The sequence below is a fragment of the Corvus kubaryi genome, unplaced genomic scaffold (assembly GCF_017639235.1).
Source record: "Corvus kubaryi isolate FWS band 111438036 unplaced genomic scaffold, C.kubaryi_AGA036_p1.0 37357, whole genome shotgun sequence".
Taxonomy (NCBI): Eukaryota; Metazoa; Chordata; class Aves; order Passeriformes; family Corvidae; genus Corvus; species Corvus kubaryi.
In genome coordinates, this window is record NW_024581117.1 from 3,274,755 (window position 1) to 3,289,476 (window position 14,722).

At 40.7% G+C, this 14,722-nt stretch overlaps 1 protein-coding gene across 11 annotated transcripts in view; it reads right to left on the bottom strand.

Annotated features, from left to right (window-relative positions):
• Positions 1–14,722, bottom strand: part of LOC121667187 (aminopeptidase O (putative)) — a 244,882-nt gene that overhangs the window by 31,199 nt on the left and 198,961 nt on the right. For 5 of the 11 annotated variants that reach the window (XM_042033596.1, XM_042033595.1, XM_042033587.1 and 2 more), the window contains 3 exons: positions 13,764–13,850; positions 11,048–11,192; positions 7,371–8,177 (listed from right to left, as the gene is read on the bottom strand). In XM_042033596.1, coding sequence (XP_041889530.1) covers positions 11,052–11,192; positions 13,764–13,850 — 228 coding nt within the window. In that variant the 3' untranslated portion in view covers positions 7,371–8,177; positions 11,048–11,051. Of the gene's footprint in view, positions 1–7,370; positions 8,415–11,047; positions 11,193–13,763; positions 13,851–14,722 lie in introns of those variants that run through there. The other 6 variants (XR_006016948.1, XM_042033591.1, XM_042033594.1 and 3 more) reach the window with 3 other exon arrangements.

The window sequence follows — 14,722 nt, forward strand, 5'->3', positions numbered from 1 at the left end:
TGTGTCTAACCACATAGCAATAAGTCAACTGTTCCCTGCCCTGATTTCTTCAGATTTGGCAACCTTCTCATAGAAGAATGAAAGAAGAGAAGAACAGAGTTTGGTATCAATGCTGTCTCCCCTCTGCTTCAAAAATCATGGATTTGAACAGCCCAGTTGGTACACCACTTAAATGGTAACTCTGCTTTGGGACAGTTCTTCAAAATGCATCATAGAATCTGGTAATCCACATGCATTTAAAGAAAGTATAAAAAGAAGTGCCATGTGACATCCCGGTGTGGTGCCATTTTCATAATTTTCCTATCATTCTGTTTTCTTTTGTGAATCTGAAATGCAGTTTAGCTCTTGATTTTTCAGACATTCAGAGAGTAAGAAGGAGGAAGAGCCATTTAGAAGGAGGACTTCCTGATTGCACTGGGTCCTCACCACCTCTAAAACATAACCAGAAGACACAGTCTTTAATTAGCTGTATTTCAGGACAAAGAGGGGAATAATTTTTGGGTTTTATATGTTATAAACCTGTGGGTTTGATGCTGAATGCTCTTGATGCAAAAGGACAGTGCTACACCAACTTTTAGCATTGATCTCCATTCTGTGATGCAGATCTTTTCTCAGCACCACATCTACTCTTCAGCTGATGCTGGCATTACTTCATACTGATAAAAACCAATCAGCTAGCTTAAGAAATAAATAAGACTGGTCTTTCTATTTTCTTAGTCTGGATGCTTTCTAATTCCTGTTCCATCCTTCCAGCTATCAAGTAAGAAATTTACATTCCTGTGATTTGAATGAAGAAAGGAGAGGCAAGTGCTGGGGAGAAGGTGTGTGCAGAAACGGTTAAATGTCAGTAGGTGGGCTTTCCTGTTTTTGTATATAAGTGATTATTTATCTGACTCTTCATCTGTGTAAAGAAGTGTGCTGGTTTGGGCTGGGCTGGAGTTAATTTCCTTCACAGTGACTGGTAGGGGGGACTGTGTTTTGGATTTGTGTTGAACATGGGTTGATAACACAGAGATGTTATTATTGCTGAGCAGGGCTTGCACAGAGCCAAGGCCTTCGCTGCTATTTGTACTGACATACTGGTGAGGAAGTTGGGGTGCAGGGAAGGCTGGAAGAAGACACAGCCAGGACAGGTGACCCCAGCTGACCAAAGGGATATTCCAGACCATGTGACACTATGCTCAGGATATAAAGTGAGGAAATGAAGAAGGGGGAACATTTGGAGTGATGGCATTTGTCTTCCCAAGTCACCATTACACATGATGGGGCCCTGCTGTTCTGGAGCTGGCTGAACACCTGCCTGCCCATGGGAAGCAGTGAATTAATTCCTTGTTTTGCTTTGCTTGTGTTTATGGCTTTTACCCTTCCAATTCTTGCCCTGACCCTGCTGGTAGGGGAGTGAGCAAGTAGCTATGTGGGGATTGGCTTCTGGCTGGGGTTAAACCATGACAAGAAGAAAAAAAGTTCAGCATTTATGTCATGTAATTGCATTTCTTTTATATTCAAGCAAACAGGAACAATGTTTTCCCTCAGCTAAAACTGGGAACTTACTGAAAAGCTTTCAAATATAGTCAAAAGCAACAGGAGATTATAATGAAAACAGGGCATGATATGCAGTTTCAGCACAAGTGATGGCAATTACAAAATCTTAATGTCAGTTTTGGAGGGTAATACTGCCATGTTACTGATGGAAACAAAGATGGCTGTAGGGACATGGACCCTGCATGTAGGGAAATGTTGGCTGCAGGGGCACATGAAAGGCGGAATGAGGGAGGAGGGCAGTGTTCCCTACGTTAAGGAACAAAAAAAGTGAAGAATTTTTCAGATGTAAAACTGAATAAATCAGAATGAAATTTTAATTGGCCATGCTTGGCAGTTAAATAGGTGAGTTTCAGGCACACCAAGGGACAGATGCAGACTGGAGTAAGATGGTTGCTAAGACATTTTAAGTTTTAGTTCTATTGTACTTGCAAGAGTTGACTGTAAGGGGATACAGCTGTAGAGCAAGTAACACCACCAAATATAAAACAACTGTGGGACAAAGTTACTGTGAAATAACAACAACAAAATGTTTTTTCTGTGTGGCAGATGATGAGCACTGTCCTTTCAGGATTAAAGATGAAGTGGAAATACATTATGATGCCAAGCACCAGCTTCTCAAACTAGCCGGTTTAGATCCAATCAAGATGTCTGGGGGTGATGCCAGTGGCAAAGCAGCCACCACTGGCCCATGACTAAAATGTCTGAGAGTGAATTTCAGCAGGGAGCTCCAGTGCTGAGACACTGGTCCCAACAAGCCCAGAGGAGAAGCCTGGATTTAGTCAGAAATAGGCAATTTCCAGAGATGACTGAAGTGAACTACATTAACTAAAGGGTACTGCAATGTGCAGCTGCTGCTCAGGGGCACATGAGAAGACAGCAGAGCCATCATCTCTGCAGTGGTGCAATGAGCAAAACCAGAGTTTTGCAGGTTGTACTGTGGGCATTACTGTTGGGCTGCTGTGCTAATACAAAGTCGTGTCAGCTGAAAATTAAGTTCTGCTTTCTCATGTGTAAATTATTATGCAAAAGCAAATACTTACAAAACTGCAATTTCTACATGCTCTCAGGTAAGAGCAAATGCCTGTTGTTTTTCTGGAAAGAAGCTATAAACAGCAGGAATCAGGACCTTAATTTTGTGCAGAAAATACGTACTTAGATTAATTCACAGCAAAATGAAAAATGTGGTTAGTCTCCTAAGGAGACTCAGTTTCTTTAAGTACTGGCATATTTGACCGACACGAAATGTCATCCTGGCAGCAGGGTAAGATTTTAAAATAATTTTTCCAGTATATTTTGCCCACAGAAACAAGGGCACATAGCTGTTTCAGCATGTGTGTTCACTCCATATTTTGTATATGTGCCTAAACTCAGTATACTTAAGGTGAAATTCTAGATGAGTCAGGCTCCTCTATTTGGTTGCTTCTTGTCCTTTCTTGCAATTTTTTTTTCTTCTGACTATTCTGGGGATCAGAGATTGAGGCCAAGAAGAGAAATGCACTTAGATGTCTGTTGAAATCTTTGACTGTTAGAGAAGACATAAAACATGAATACTGGGAACTGCATCACAAAGGTAGGTATTTTATAGCTTTAAAAGACCACAAGATGTATTTTTTTTTTTTAGTTATTAAGAATTAGTGTTGTGAATTACGGTTTTCAGTGAATTAAGAGTATGGTTTTGTGCAGGATGTGGGCTTATTTCAAATGTTTCTCTTACCTTAGAAGTACATTATTATGTGACTGCTTTTTTTCAAAGTAAAATACCATTAAGTTACAGGTAAAAATTTGAGTGGTCTTAGACAATTCATATACTACTCCTTACTCTTAAATATGTGCAGTGAAAGTGAGACCTGCTGCAGCACACACAGGGGCCAGCTGGCACTTGCCTGCAGTAGGGGGGGCTGGAAGGTGTGGGTTTTCCAGATTTAGAGTCCAGTTTCTGCATGGAAAGAATCAACCCCAAACTAACAGATTGCCTTTGGCATGTGATAACTCAGCTGTGTGTTCATTTTTACAAAAGCACCATGGTTGTCTCCCACCTACCACTGTATGCAGAGGAGCCTGCAAACTAACACCTAAAATTTTCTGCAGTACAAATACCAGTTCTGAAGACTTTGATCAGCAGTGGAGGTGAACTGGCTGGCTGCAATACTCTGCATGATACATTTTAATGCTCCATAGGACTTTTTTGATTTGTTTTGGTAATATCCTTTTCCATAGTGCTTTTTATATGTCAGAATCCTTAGGCTCATTATGCCTACTTGTTTCCTCAAGCTGCCCACTTGCTCAGGCTGCATTTCTGCTGCTTTCTTTCCAGACCTTTTTCCTTTCCTGTTATGTGCAAGGCATTGACAATAGGGTACAGCTGATTCCCTCCTAAAGGAGAAAAGTACAGGTACAAAACTGTGCACACTGAGCAGCTGCAAACACCTCTCAGCAACGCTGCAGACAAAAAACAGCTGTCAGCAAAATGGTGTGTTTTACTCTGTACTAGCAACAGAAGGTGTATGACAAGGGATGAATGCATCCCCACTGAGGGGCCAAGGGACTCGCCAGGCCACCCCCTCGTTAAGGCCTGCCTTTACTCTGAAGACACGGCCCAGTAAGTGGCACAAGGCCTTGCCTGACTATATGGATACAGTTTTAATTTTTCATCTGAGATGAATTTTCAGGGTTAAAAGCTACATCCAGAAAAGAATCACTTGAGATCCTAACCAGATGCTGGCCTGATGAAGTAAGCGGGAGATAGCCCAGCACTGGGCTTTCTAATGCTATTCAGTGTAAAACTGCCACTGTGTTTGGAAATTACAGATGGGAGGGGGAAAAAACCCTACAAAATGCTGTATTTTATTCAGAGGGGGCTGCCCATGAAAAAGAAGTAGAATGAAACCAGAAGGCAAAGGCATACCTATATAGATGCCTCTTGTCATAGCCACATATAGTCATAGAATACACTGAATTGGAAGCTACCCACAAGGATCATTGCGTCCATCTCCTGGATGGAGGTATCATTTGAAAAGACATGGCTTCCTGTGATGATTTAGTTACACTAAGTTTGGAAATTGATTTTTTTGTTGTTTACTTTAATTTATTACAATTAGATTCTACAACTTCCTTCTCTCACGAACTCAATATAGAAACACCCACCTTGAGAGAGAATCATGAATAAAATGAGCAATAACATTGGTGGTTTGTTGTGTTTTCTTCTGTTAGGCTTTTGATAGGGCCTATTAAAAACTTACATGAGCAGGATCTACTACTCCAGCTGGATCCCTACAAATCTATGGGGCCTGATAGGATTCATCCAAGAATCCTCAACGAACTGCCTGATGTCATCACAAATGTCTCTTTTGAGCGGTCTTGGGAATCCAGAGGTCCCAGCTGACTGGAAGCTGGCAAACAATGCCCTGATTTTCAAGAAGGGCAAGAAGGATAACACTGAAAACTACAGGCTTGTCAGTCTCACTCCAGTGCCTGGTAAAGTTATGTAGATTATTTTGGGGGTACTGAAAAACACCTGAAACACAGTCATCGGTTACAGCCAGCATGGCTTCATGAGAGGAAAGTCCTGCTTATCAAAGCTGGTTTCCTTTTCTGACAAGGTAACCCAGCTGATGAAGGGAAGCCTGTAAAGTTTTTGATACTGTCTCTCACAGGATCCTCCTGGACCTAATGTCCAGCCCACAGCTGGATAAACGCATTGTGGGATGGGTGAGCAACTGGCTCACAGGTCAGGCACAAAGGGTTACAGTGAATGGGGTGACATCAGACTGGGGACCTGTCACTGCTGGGGTTCCACAGGGCCCCATCCTCCACCCTCTGCTCTTTGACATCTTCACAAATGACTTGGACACAGGACTGGAAGGGAACTGAGCCAGTCTGCAGATGATACAAAACTGGGAGGAGCTGTTGGCTCCCTTGAAGGCAGAGAGGGCCTGCAGAGAGACCTCAACAAATCAGGGGGGGCAATCACCAACCATGTAAGTTCAACAAGGGAAAGTGCCAGATTCTGCACATGGGATGGGGCAACCCTGGATGTGTGGACAGACTGGGAATGAGATGCTGGCAAACAGTGCCATGGAAAGGGACCTGGGGGTCCTGGCGAGCTGAACATGAGTCAGCAGTGCCCTGGCAGCCAGGAGGGCCAACCCTGTCCTGGGGTGCATCAGGCACAGCATCGACAGCCGGGCAAGGGAGGGGATTGTCCCACTCTGCTCTGCACTGGGGCAGCCTCACCTCGAGGGCTGGGGGCAGTTTTGGGGGCCACAATATAAAATAGTCATTAAGCCATTAGAGACTGTCAGCAAAGGTGGTGAAGGACCTTGAGGGGAAGCTGTGTGAGGAGCAGCTGAAGTCACTTGATCTGTTCAGCCTGGAGGAGACTGAGGACAGACCTCATTGCAGTCTGCAGCTTCCTTGTGGGGGGAAGAGGAGGGGCAGATACTGATCTCTGTGGTGCCCATTACAGGACCTGAGGGAATGGCCTGAAGCTGTGTTAGCAAGGTTTAGGTTGGATACTAGGAAAGAATTTTTCACCCAGAGGGTGGTTGGGCACTGGAACAGGCTCCCCAGGGAAGTGGTCACAGCATCAGCCTGACAGAGTTCAAGAAGTGTTTGAACAATGCCCTCGGGCACATGGTGTGACTCCTGGGGCTGGTGCTGTGCAGGACCAGGGGTTGAATTAAATGATTTTTGTGCATCCCTTCTAACTCAGCTTAATTTGTGATTATGTAAATAATTATATAGTTCACTTCCAATGCTTTTTACATGATTCAGAAGGATTTTAAACTAAGGGTAATGTTTATAGCATGTTAATGACCCTACTATACAATACATACATGAGTCTCCTGTGCTCTCTGATGAGTTATGGTAACTGTTCAATGCCACCTTTAGCTTTCTTCTTAATCTGGAGCCTCACTCCATATCCCAGTGCTTGGATTAGCACCAAAATGCCCTATAAGGCCTGATGAAGGGCCAGCAACTGCCACCTTTTTGCCATTTTTTAGGGTTTTTGGTGTTTGTATCTCATTTTCTGTTTCTTTTCTCAGTTGCTACCATGCATAATGGATCATGAAGTTGTAGTGAGGGGAAACACTCAAGTTAATACTGCTGAAGCAGACTGTGAGAGCAAACAAAGTAAGCTACTGCTGTGCTCAATATTAAAAAAAAAAGGCAAGTAGATTGTTTTGAAAGAAAAAAATTTGGCAATATTTTAGAAAGTGTGGAGTATCTTCCTTGTCCTGCAGTTTTAACAGTACTGGCTATGAAGAGGCTTACAATGTCTTTAATTTCTGCATGTTTTGTGCAAGAGTCTTATCCAGCTCTGCATTTTTTTCCTTACACAATGAAAAAGGCAAAGAGCAAGCTCCTGGCCGTTGTAGAAAAACCTGTGAAATGAAGCATAACTCTGTTATGAATGGGATCCTGTAATAACTATGTCTGTGAGTGTCACTACATTAGAAGTCATTGTGGTGTCTCAGTGTGCTCCTGGACAATTTCCTAACTCTTGCTGCATTTGAAAGAAGTTGCTGAGTGTCCCTTAATTCAGGTTTTGACACTGTGTGCCTGGAAAGGGAGAGGTCAGAAAATGTGGTGAGGTGAAAAGGAACTGTACTCTTTGTACTGAAGAGAGTGTATAGGCAGGCTTTTACTTTATATTCTGAGCATAAGAACTTTAAAAAAAAAATACCACCTTTATTTTTTCTCGTTAACATCTATCAAGTAACAACTTTCAGGTACTTTTCTCCTGCTGCAAAAGCAGAAATGGAGTAATTCTTTTTCCCAAGTTTGTAAATTAATGTTGAACCACTGTGCAATAGAAAGACTATATGTACTTGGGAAAAAAATTTATTTTTACAAGAGGATTTGATATAAAACAATAGAGTACAAGGGAAATAAATTCACAGATTTTTGTGTTTTAAATCTGTACTCTCTGAAAGGAACAATTAAGATGTCTTCTAGAAATGTAGAGATTCACTCATCAGGAAAGAAAAAATACAGTTGACATATCACTGTGCAAAAGAAGCATCACAAAGGTATGAAAGACGCTTTCATAAAATGGGAGGTCTGACATTCTGGTAAAATTTAACCCAAACATGACAGAGAGAGCATGCTGATCTTTGTTTTTTCTTAAATCCCATCCCATCACCAGGATCACGGCAGGTAACTTTCCACGGTTTATTTCTGCTTCTATCTAATCTCATGAGCCCCACCCCAGCCCCTGCTGATTTTATATTGAGGTTTTTTTAACATGACATAGAAGTTACAAGCAAAATTTTAAGTACACAATACCGTTTCATCAATTTTCAGAATGCCCAAATTAATAAAACTGTTCAAATCAAGAATCTTTGGCATCTGCAAACCAGAATGATTGTATTACCAAAGAGCAAGGATAAACCCCAAACTTCTTGTATCAAAGAATTACCTAAAGCCAGAGTAACATGTGTGTGTGTAGTTTGTTTTGTGTGCATGTGTTCTCAGTTACAGTGAGCCTCTAGAAATACAGAAAGGTAAATATTTCTGTCAGCTGATTGTTTTAGCAGTCACATAATCCTTCCTTTGATGTCCTGGGTCAATGAAATCCTAGTACCATCGGGGTTTAGTAGAAGATCTATTAAAAGAGTTGTCTGTGATCTTTCCTGCAACAGAAACAGCATTTAAAGTTATTACTCTGTTACAATGCAGGTATTTCTGTGCATTCTTCATTGCCCCAGATTTCCAAATTGAGTTATTTTTTAGGTTACCAGTAGAGTGTAACTGTAGTTACAGAGTTAACAATGATGTCTTTAGCTTCCTAGAGCTACCACAACAAGGTCTGGAGAAGACAGGGAGGATCGATGGTGGAAGCACATTCTCTCGGTTATTAGCAGGTTACCCTGAAAATAATGTTGGAGGCACGTTACCAGAGCAATACTGTGTGATGTGCTACATACCCACATACCTTCTCATCCTTAGCCAACAGTCCTCTTAAACAGTACTGAGGTAGTTTTTCCACCTTAGGCCACTTAGTGTCTACCATAATGACATCATAATGTGCACTGATTCATTTTTTGAGAGAAAACAGCAACAACATTTCTCAAAGGCTCTTAGGAAAGGTACATCTTTCTTTTTGCTCTAGGGCTCGACTCCTGTTCCTGCTGAACTGAGCCAGTGTGTAAAATCAGAACTGATATCAGCTCAGTAGGCACCGGAGGACGGGTCCATCAACAGCCTGGAACAACAGCAGCAGCTGTAAGTTGTTTCCGACTGGAGCTGCCACCATTTCCTGCAAACGACACACAGTGCTAAGCTAAAACTGCAGAGAGATTATGACAGCATCCATTAAAGAGAAGACTATAAAACAAAAGTTTTATTGACAATTTCAGGTTAAAGTAACAAACATTATTTCCTCTGACCTTTAGGAAAGCATGGTAACCAAATTACTGTAGGCAATGCCTCACATTTGCAGTCAGACTGAGAACTTAAGGAGCACTGTTTATTCTCAACTAAAACTAAAAGTCTTTGGTCCTCTCCAGGTTGCCTCTGCCTCTTATCCTCCATACACTGAACCTCGGACACATGCATTCATTGCAAATCTGCCCCTTCAGCAGCAAGGTATCTCAGCCAGCAAACGCTCTCTACCCTGCACAGAGTCTCCTCTCCCTTCTCTTCAGGTGCAGAACTTAGCCACTGTGAACAAAGAGGAAAACAATCACTGTTCACCAATCAGCTAAGCTCTGCACCTTGCCAGAGAGGTCTCCGTCTCGGCAGAGATGGCTTTCGGAGGAGGTTCTTCCACGATGCTCTGCTGCTTTCCTCTTTTTTTGGAGGGTTTGGGGGTTTGTTTCTTTCTTTTTTTTTAACTTTCTTTTTTTTTTTTTTTTTTCATATTTTTTGTTTGTTTGTTTGATAGATGGAGAGGATTCCATGCTGTGCACCCATCAGACCGTTAATGGTGAGTTTCATGCTAGCAGCTGCGGTCATGGCTGTGTGGTAATCCCTGGCAATGTGATTTTAATCTTAAGTCACAAATCATCATGCCAGGAACCCAAACAGCCGCAACATTAGAAGAAAGCTGTGCAGTCACACAGAGTATTGTACTCAGTATTTTTAGATTTTATGTTATAGCTCACCATGCACTTCTGTCTGTAAAGTCAAAGGGGTAATTCTAGACTAATGCTAACACCTGCATACCATGTAATTTTCCTGTGCTAGGTACTTACCATCAGAAACTTATAGAAATTTTGATTTTATTGTTTCTGGCCTTCAGACACTTGAAGATACCTACCAGATTAAGAACTGTTGAACATAACTCAAATTCCTGTGAGTCCTTGATAATTGGGAGTACACAAGAGTCTCTTTAGCCCTAACTGTTTTAAAAGGTGTCTCCTACCCCGCAACTGATATCCTGGCACTCTACAGTCTGATCCACCTTTCCCAAAAAGTTTTCTTGGCAGGCACAGTTCTTGTCTATACAGAAGAACAACATGGCTGTTCATAAACAAACTTGCTTTCATAATATCTGTCATTGGCTGTATTTCATACAAACATAGCAAATACTACAAAATCAAATGGAACTCACTGTCAAATACTGCTAGAACAGAAGAAAATTAAGATTTTTGCTTGGTACCAATTAGACAACATTTCTGCTAAATTAGAGCCTGAATTTTGATACCACAAATCAACTGTAAAGTTATGTGAACAACCAAGGCAATCAGTCTGTTGGATGAGTTATATGATTAACCAAAAATCTGAGGTATGCTGTACTGGAAGAAACTTTCATACCAACCTTAATGGGTTATGTGTTAAACATGCATATGCAGACACTGTAAGGCTACCTCCAACTGTTCAGGCTGAGAAGTGGAAAGTATCTTTGCAAATTTATAGCCTCTAGCAATCTTTATTCCATAAATATTTTTGCAATTTCGGTTCTTGTCTGGTGATTTCTCTCCTTTAATTTCATAAACAAGCTAGCTACTTTTCTTGCCTCACAATCAAACTTCAGAACCTCAATACCCTTAACACAAAAACATTTGCATTATCAGGTTGTTCTCACATGATTCATATTTGCTTCCAAGTCCACAGTTTCATATTTCCACTGTGGGATCAGACTCTTTTCAAAGACTGTGCTGCCTGTCAAGTAAACATGCAGCTCTATTAAACAGAAATGCTCCTTGCACAATTGAAATTTTTGTAAGCAGAGTGAAGAATACAGAATGGGAAACAACTGTAGGCAGAGCCTGGCCTTCTGTGGCCATTTGGACTTACAGTTGTCTCTTGTACAGTCCATTACAACAAAGCCATTCTCCACGTTCTCCAGCTATGCCTACATGTATGTAATCACTGCTCTCGCAGCTGGGCTTAAAAAAAAGAAAAAATACAAGCCAACAAGATATGTAACAAGAGTTATTTCTCAGCCCAACTAGCCACAAGCTGTATGGTGTGCCAAAGTTTACCACGTTTAGTGAGCTCTGCATATTCTTTCTATATGAAGCAAAATCAGGGTGTTAGGATTAAAATGAAAGATCACCTTTTCAGAATAACATCTCTGCCACCACTTTGGCTGAGGATGCATCCATATGTTCTTGTGCTGCAGCAAAGCATTTCCGTGCAAGTTCTTGTTGTTTTGCATCTTCATTCACCATTAATTCACCATAGAGATACACACCCATAGCCTGAAAGAGGAACATAACACACAAAAATCCTACCACCAGTAATGACTAGTTATTTGGGTTTTTGCCATTGACCTACTAGTACTCATTTAAACTAAAAATGAAACAAAACAGACAATCCAAAACACATAAAATACCATTTACTCTCTAATGCCTATTCTCCCCTTCCAGAACTAATTTTCTCTGTCTCTCTTTAGCCTAAGGATGGTTGTCTGTATGCTGTGTTGACTATGTAAGAACAGATTATTAATATAAGAAACCTGTGTGATGTCATGACAAGAAAATCATTCCTCACTTTCCTTGCAAGTTTTCATGTTTTCCTTTACCCACTACCTGAATTTTTTCCAAATGTCCCTTAAGAAAAAAGCTTCTCCCTCCTTCAACAGGGTACACATTTTCTTTCCAATTGTCACACATCCATGAACAAAGACTGAAGCAGACCACTCTAAAATTCCAATTTGGCAATTCTGTAACAGAACATCAACTGAATATGGTCACGTCTGTGTTTGACTCCCCTTTACATCTGAGATACAGCTTAACATGCATAAATTCTGGTTGGGTGCAAAGGCAGGCCTTTCCTAACTACTTATTCTGGACATAGCAGATATAAAAAAAGGTAATGAGGCTCCTGTGGGGAGATCTGGGCCCCTTTGACCACTGCCAACAAAGCACTGGCTAACTTAACAGGAACCTTATTGGAGACTTTTTTTTTCTGCTGATATGGTTTTTTTCAGCTAATTACAGGAATTCAGTAAATGTTAAACCGCACTGGCCAAAATAGGATTACGCTTGTGACAAAATATTAGCAGCTTAGCATGCTGACTTTTATAGTTATTGTTTGGACACTTGAAGGAGTGGAAAATTTTGGATAGCATTGAGAAAATACAACTTTTAATGCTATTCCTCACAATTTCTAGGATTGGCTGGTAATCCTTAAAAAAAAACCTTCAGCCAGAAGGGAAATTTAAAGTTTAACAAAGACTGAAGTAAAAGGAAAAAGTCTCAGAGTGGCAGACACCTGCCAGACTCCTTGCCAATTCCCTAAGCATGCTCTCTGACACCAAGAGAACAAAAACCTCAGATTTCCAAGGTTTGCAGCTGCACCAGGTCTGGCAGCCACACAAATGGCCTTGGAGCTGGGCTCCAGTTGCTCTCATTGAGAATTTTTTAAATGTTGAAATTTTGTTGCTATAGGAATTACCTTCTCTACCCAGCCTTAAAAATTCTCCCCCAGGCCTAAACATTAACATGCAGTGAACACACTGGTGTTTTGTAAAACTTCAAAGGATTTAAATAATCCATTTGCATTTTTTTCCCAGACTTTAAAAAAAGCCATGTTACATGATCAGTAAGGACCTGCAACTGCTCCGATTTAAGTGGTAATCACACCAAAAGCTGCTTGTGCCATTAACTGTATGCACTGCTGAAGTAAATTAAATTAAGATTACATTAAAAAGTTGCAAAAATTATTTCCCTACACTGCAGAAAATGTCTTTATTTGGCGTATCTATTCCAAACATAATGCAATTCTGTATGGTTTTATCAGCTCAAGGATTTCCCGAACTCTGAACCCCCAAGTTCTGCTGGTGGTTATCTCCATCCTTTCTCAGAATACAAATATGCACAATATATATAACTCCTTATGCAATAATGTTCTTTTATGTCTTTTCTGTTTGTTTAATACATATCTTGCCAAGAGCTCTGGGGCCTGTTTATTGGCTGAGATATAAATAGGAGGTATACTTCCAAGCTAGAAGAAAGCATGACAGACTGCAACAATTCAATTGTGGTATGTTGCCTGAAAGCACAGAATCCTCATTGGCTGTAAATAGCTTTGTTCATTGTCAGCATAAAAGGTAAAGACATTAATATCTTGCCTAGATTTTGACGTATCTTCACCATTTTCTATTTTTTACATAAGTTTTAAATATTTAAAATTCATCCTATAGTGAACAAAGATAAATAAAAGTGAAATAGAAAAGAACAAGGCAGAGGTTCAATTAGAACTGTAAGTTCACAATGGCCTAAATAAAAGGCCATAGTAAGGAAATCATGTATGTCCAGCCTTTTAAGGCCTTCACAATCTTCTCTTAGCATGTCCCCACCCATGGAGAGGCTAGCATTCCCTGGCTGTACACTGTTGTGCTATAATACTTCTGGCTGTCATCTTCAAAACCGAGGTTACCACAGCACTGACTGCTTTGCACTTGCCTCATACCTGCACTGATATTCCCAGCCACACTTGCCTTCCTCATCCTGCAAGAGGGACCTGCTGAGAAGCATCTTCCTAGCATCACTGCTACCTCTGGTTTGCATAAAATGCAAGGAGAGGAGGAATTCTATCCTATTTCATGCTTGACAGAAGATTAGCATGTTTAGGTGGGGATGAATACCCCTACCCTAGGTGGCATCCTTAAACTACAATGTTTAGGGGACCACAGAAGAAAAAAATGAATACACAGCCAAGTTTTTAACAACCTTCAGCAAGAAAATATATTAAAATATTTTTTTAATTTCAGCCTAGGGGTGTTAAAAAGCTGATTGTTTTCAAAATGCTAGTTAAACGTAACTTACCTGATCTTCTCTGAGGAATCTCTCAACATCTCCATACCCAGGCTCATATTTGTGTTTGATGACAAGTTCACACCACCGATGACGAACCTTTGGGATGAAAAATAAAATTAGGTAAAAAAACCAAACCAAACCAAACCAAAACTGTATTTTATCTGTGTGAGTGTTGATAATATATCCGTACCAGTTTGGCTTTTTTGTCTTTTTTTGGGGTTTTGTATTTTGGCAGATTGGTGTTTTTTCCCCCAGCAGCCTGGCAAGTCAGTCAGCTGGACAGAGGAGCCAGAGCTCTGTGCACCTCAGCCTGGGCTCTGGAAACCCAGGGTGCCCAAAGACAAACTCCTGATTCTGTGCTAGTAAACTAACCCAGATCCAGGGACACATCTGCAGCATCTTCACTGCCACTGTTTCCAGTCTTGACTTTCTTCCCTTTAAGTTAGGCTAGAGGTTATTTCTTTCATGTTGTTAAAAGGGGGCTGTGGGGGGTGGTGGAGAATGGAGATTACCACTGCAAAGGTCTGGAAAATCCACAAAATGTAAATTATAATATCCCCTCTGTAAGTGTATCATACAAGTGGTAAAAAGGCTTAAATGCAATTCTGTACCAATATTAAATCCATGCCAAAAGGATAACAGTTAGGTATCAACCCATGAAACAGGGAACTTTCAGTTAAATGAATCAGTTTTGCTAGTAATAGATTTTAAGCCCATTGTTAAGCATTTAAAATTCATCTGCATTTAAAAAGTTGTCATGCTGTTCTACCAATACACATTGACACAAACTTATTGACACACTGTAACAAAGTTTTCAAGCAAATTACAACTGAAAAAATGTTTTTATTTATGTAGTATGAACATGAATTACATGTAGGTCTTTGTGTTGTTGTCTTTACATTTTTGACCTTGTTCTTAGCCACTCTTGTGGCATAAGTGTCATCTTACTCTCTAGCAAGGCTTGCCTG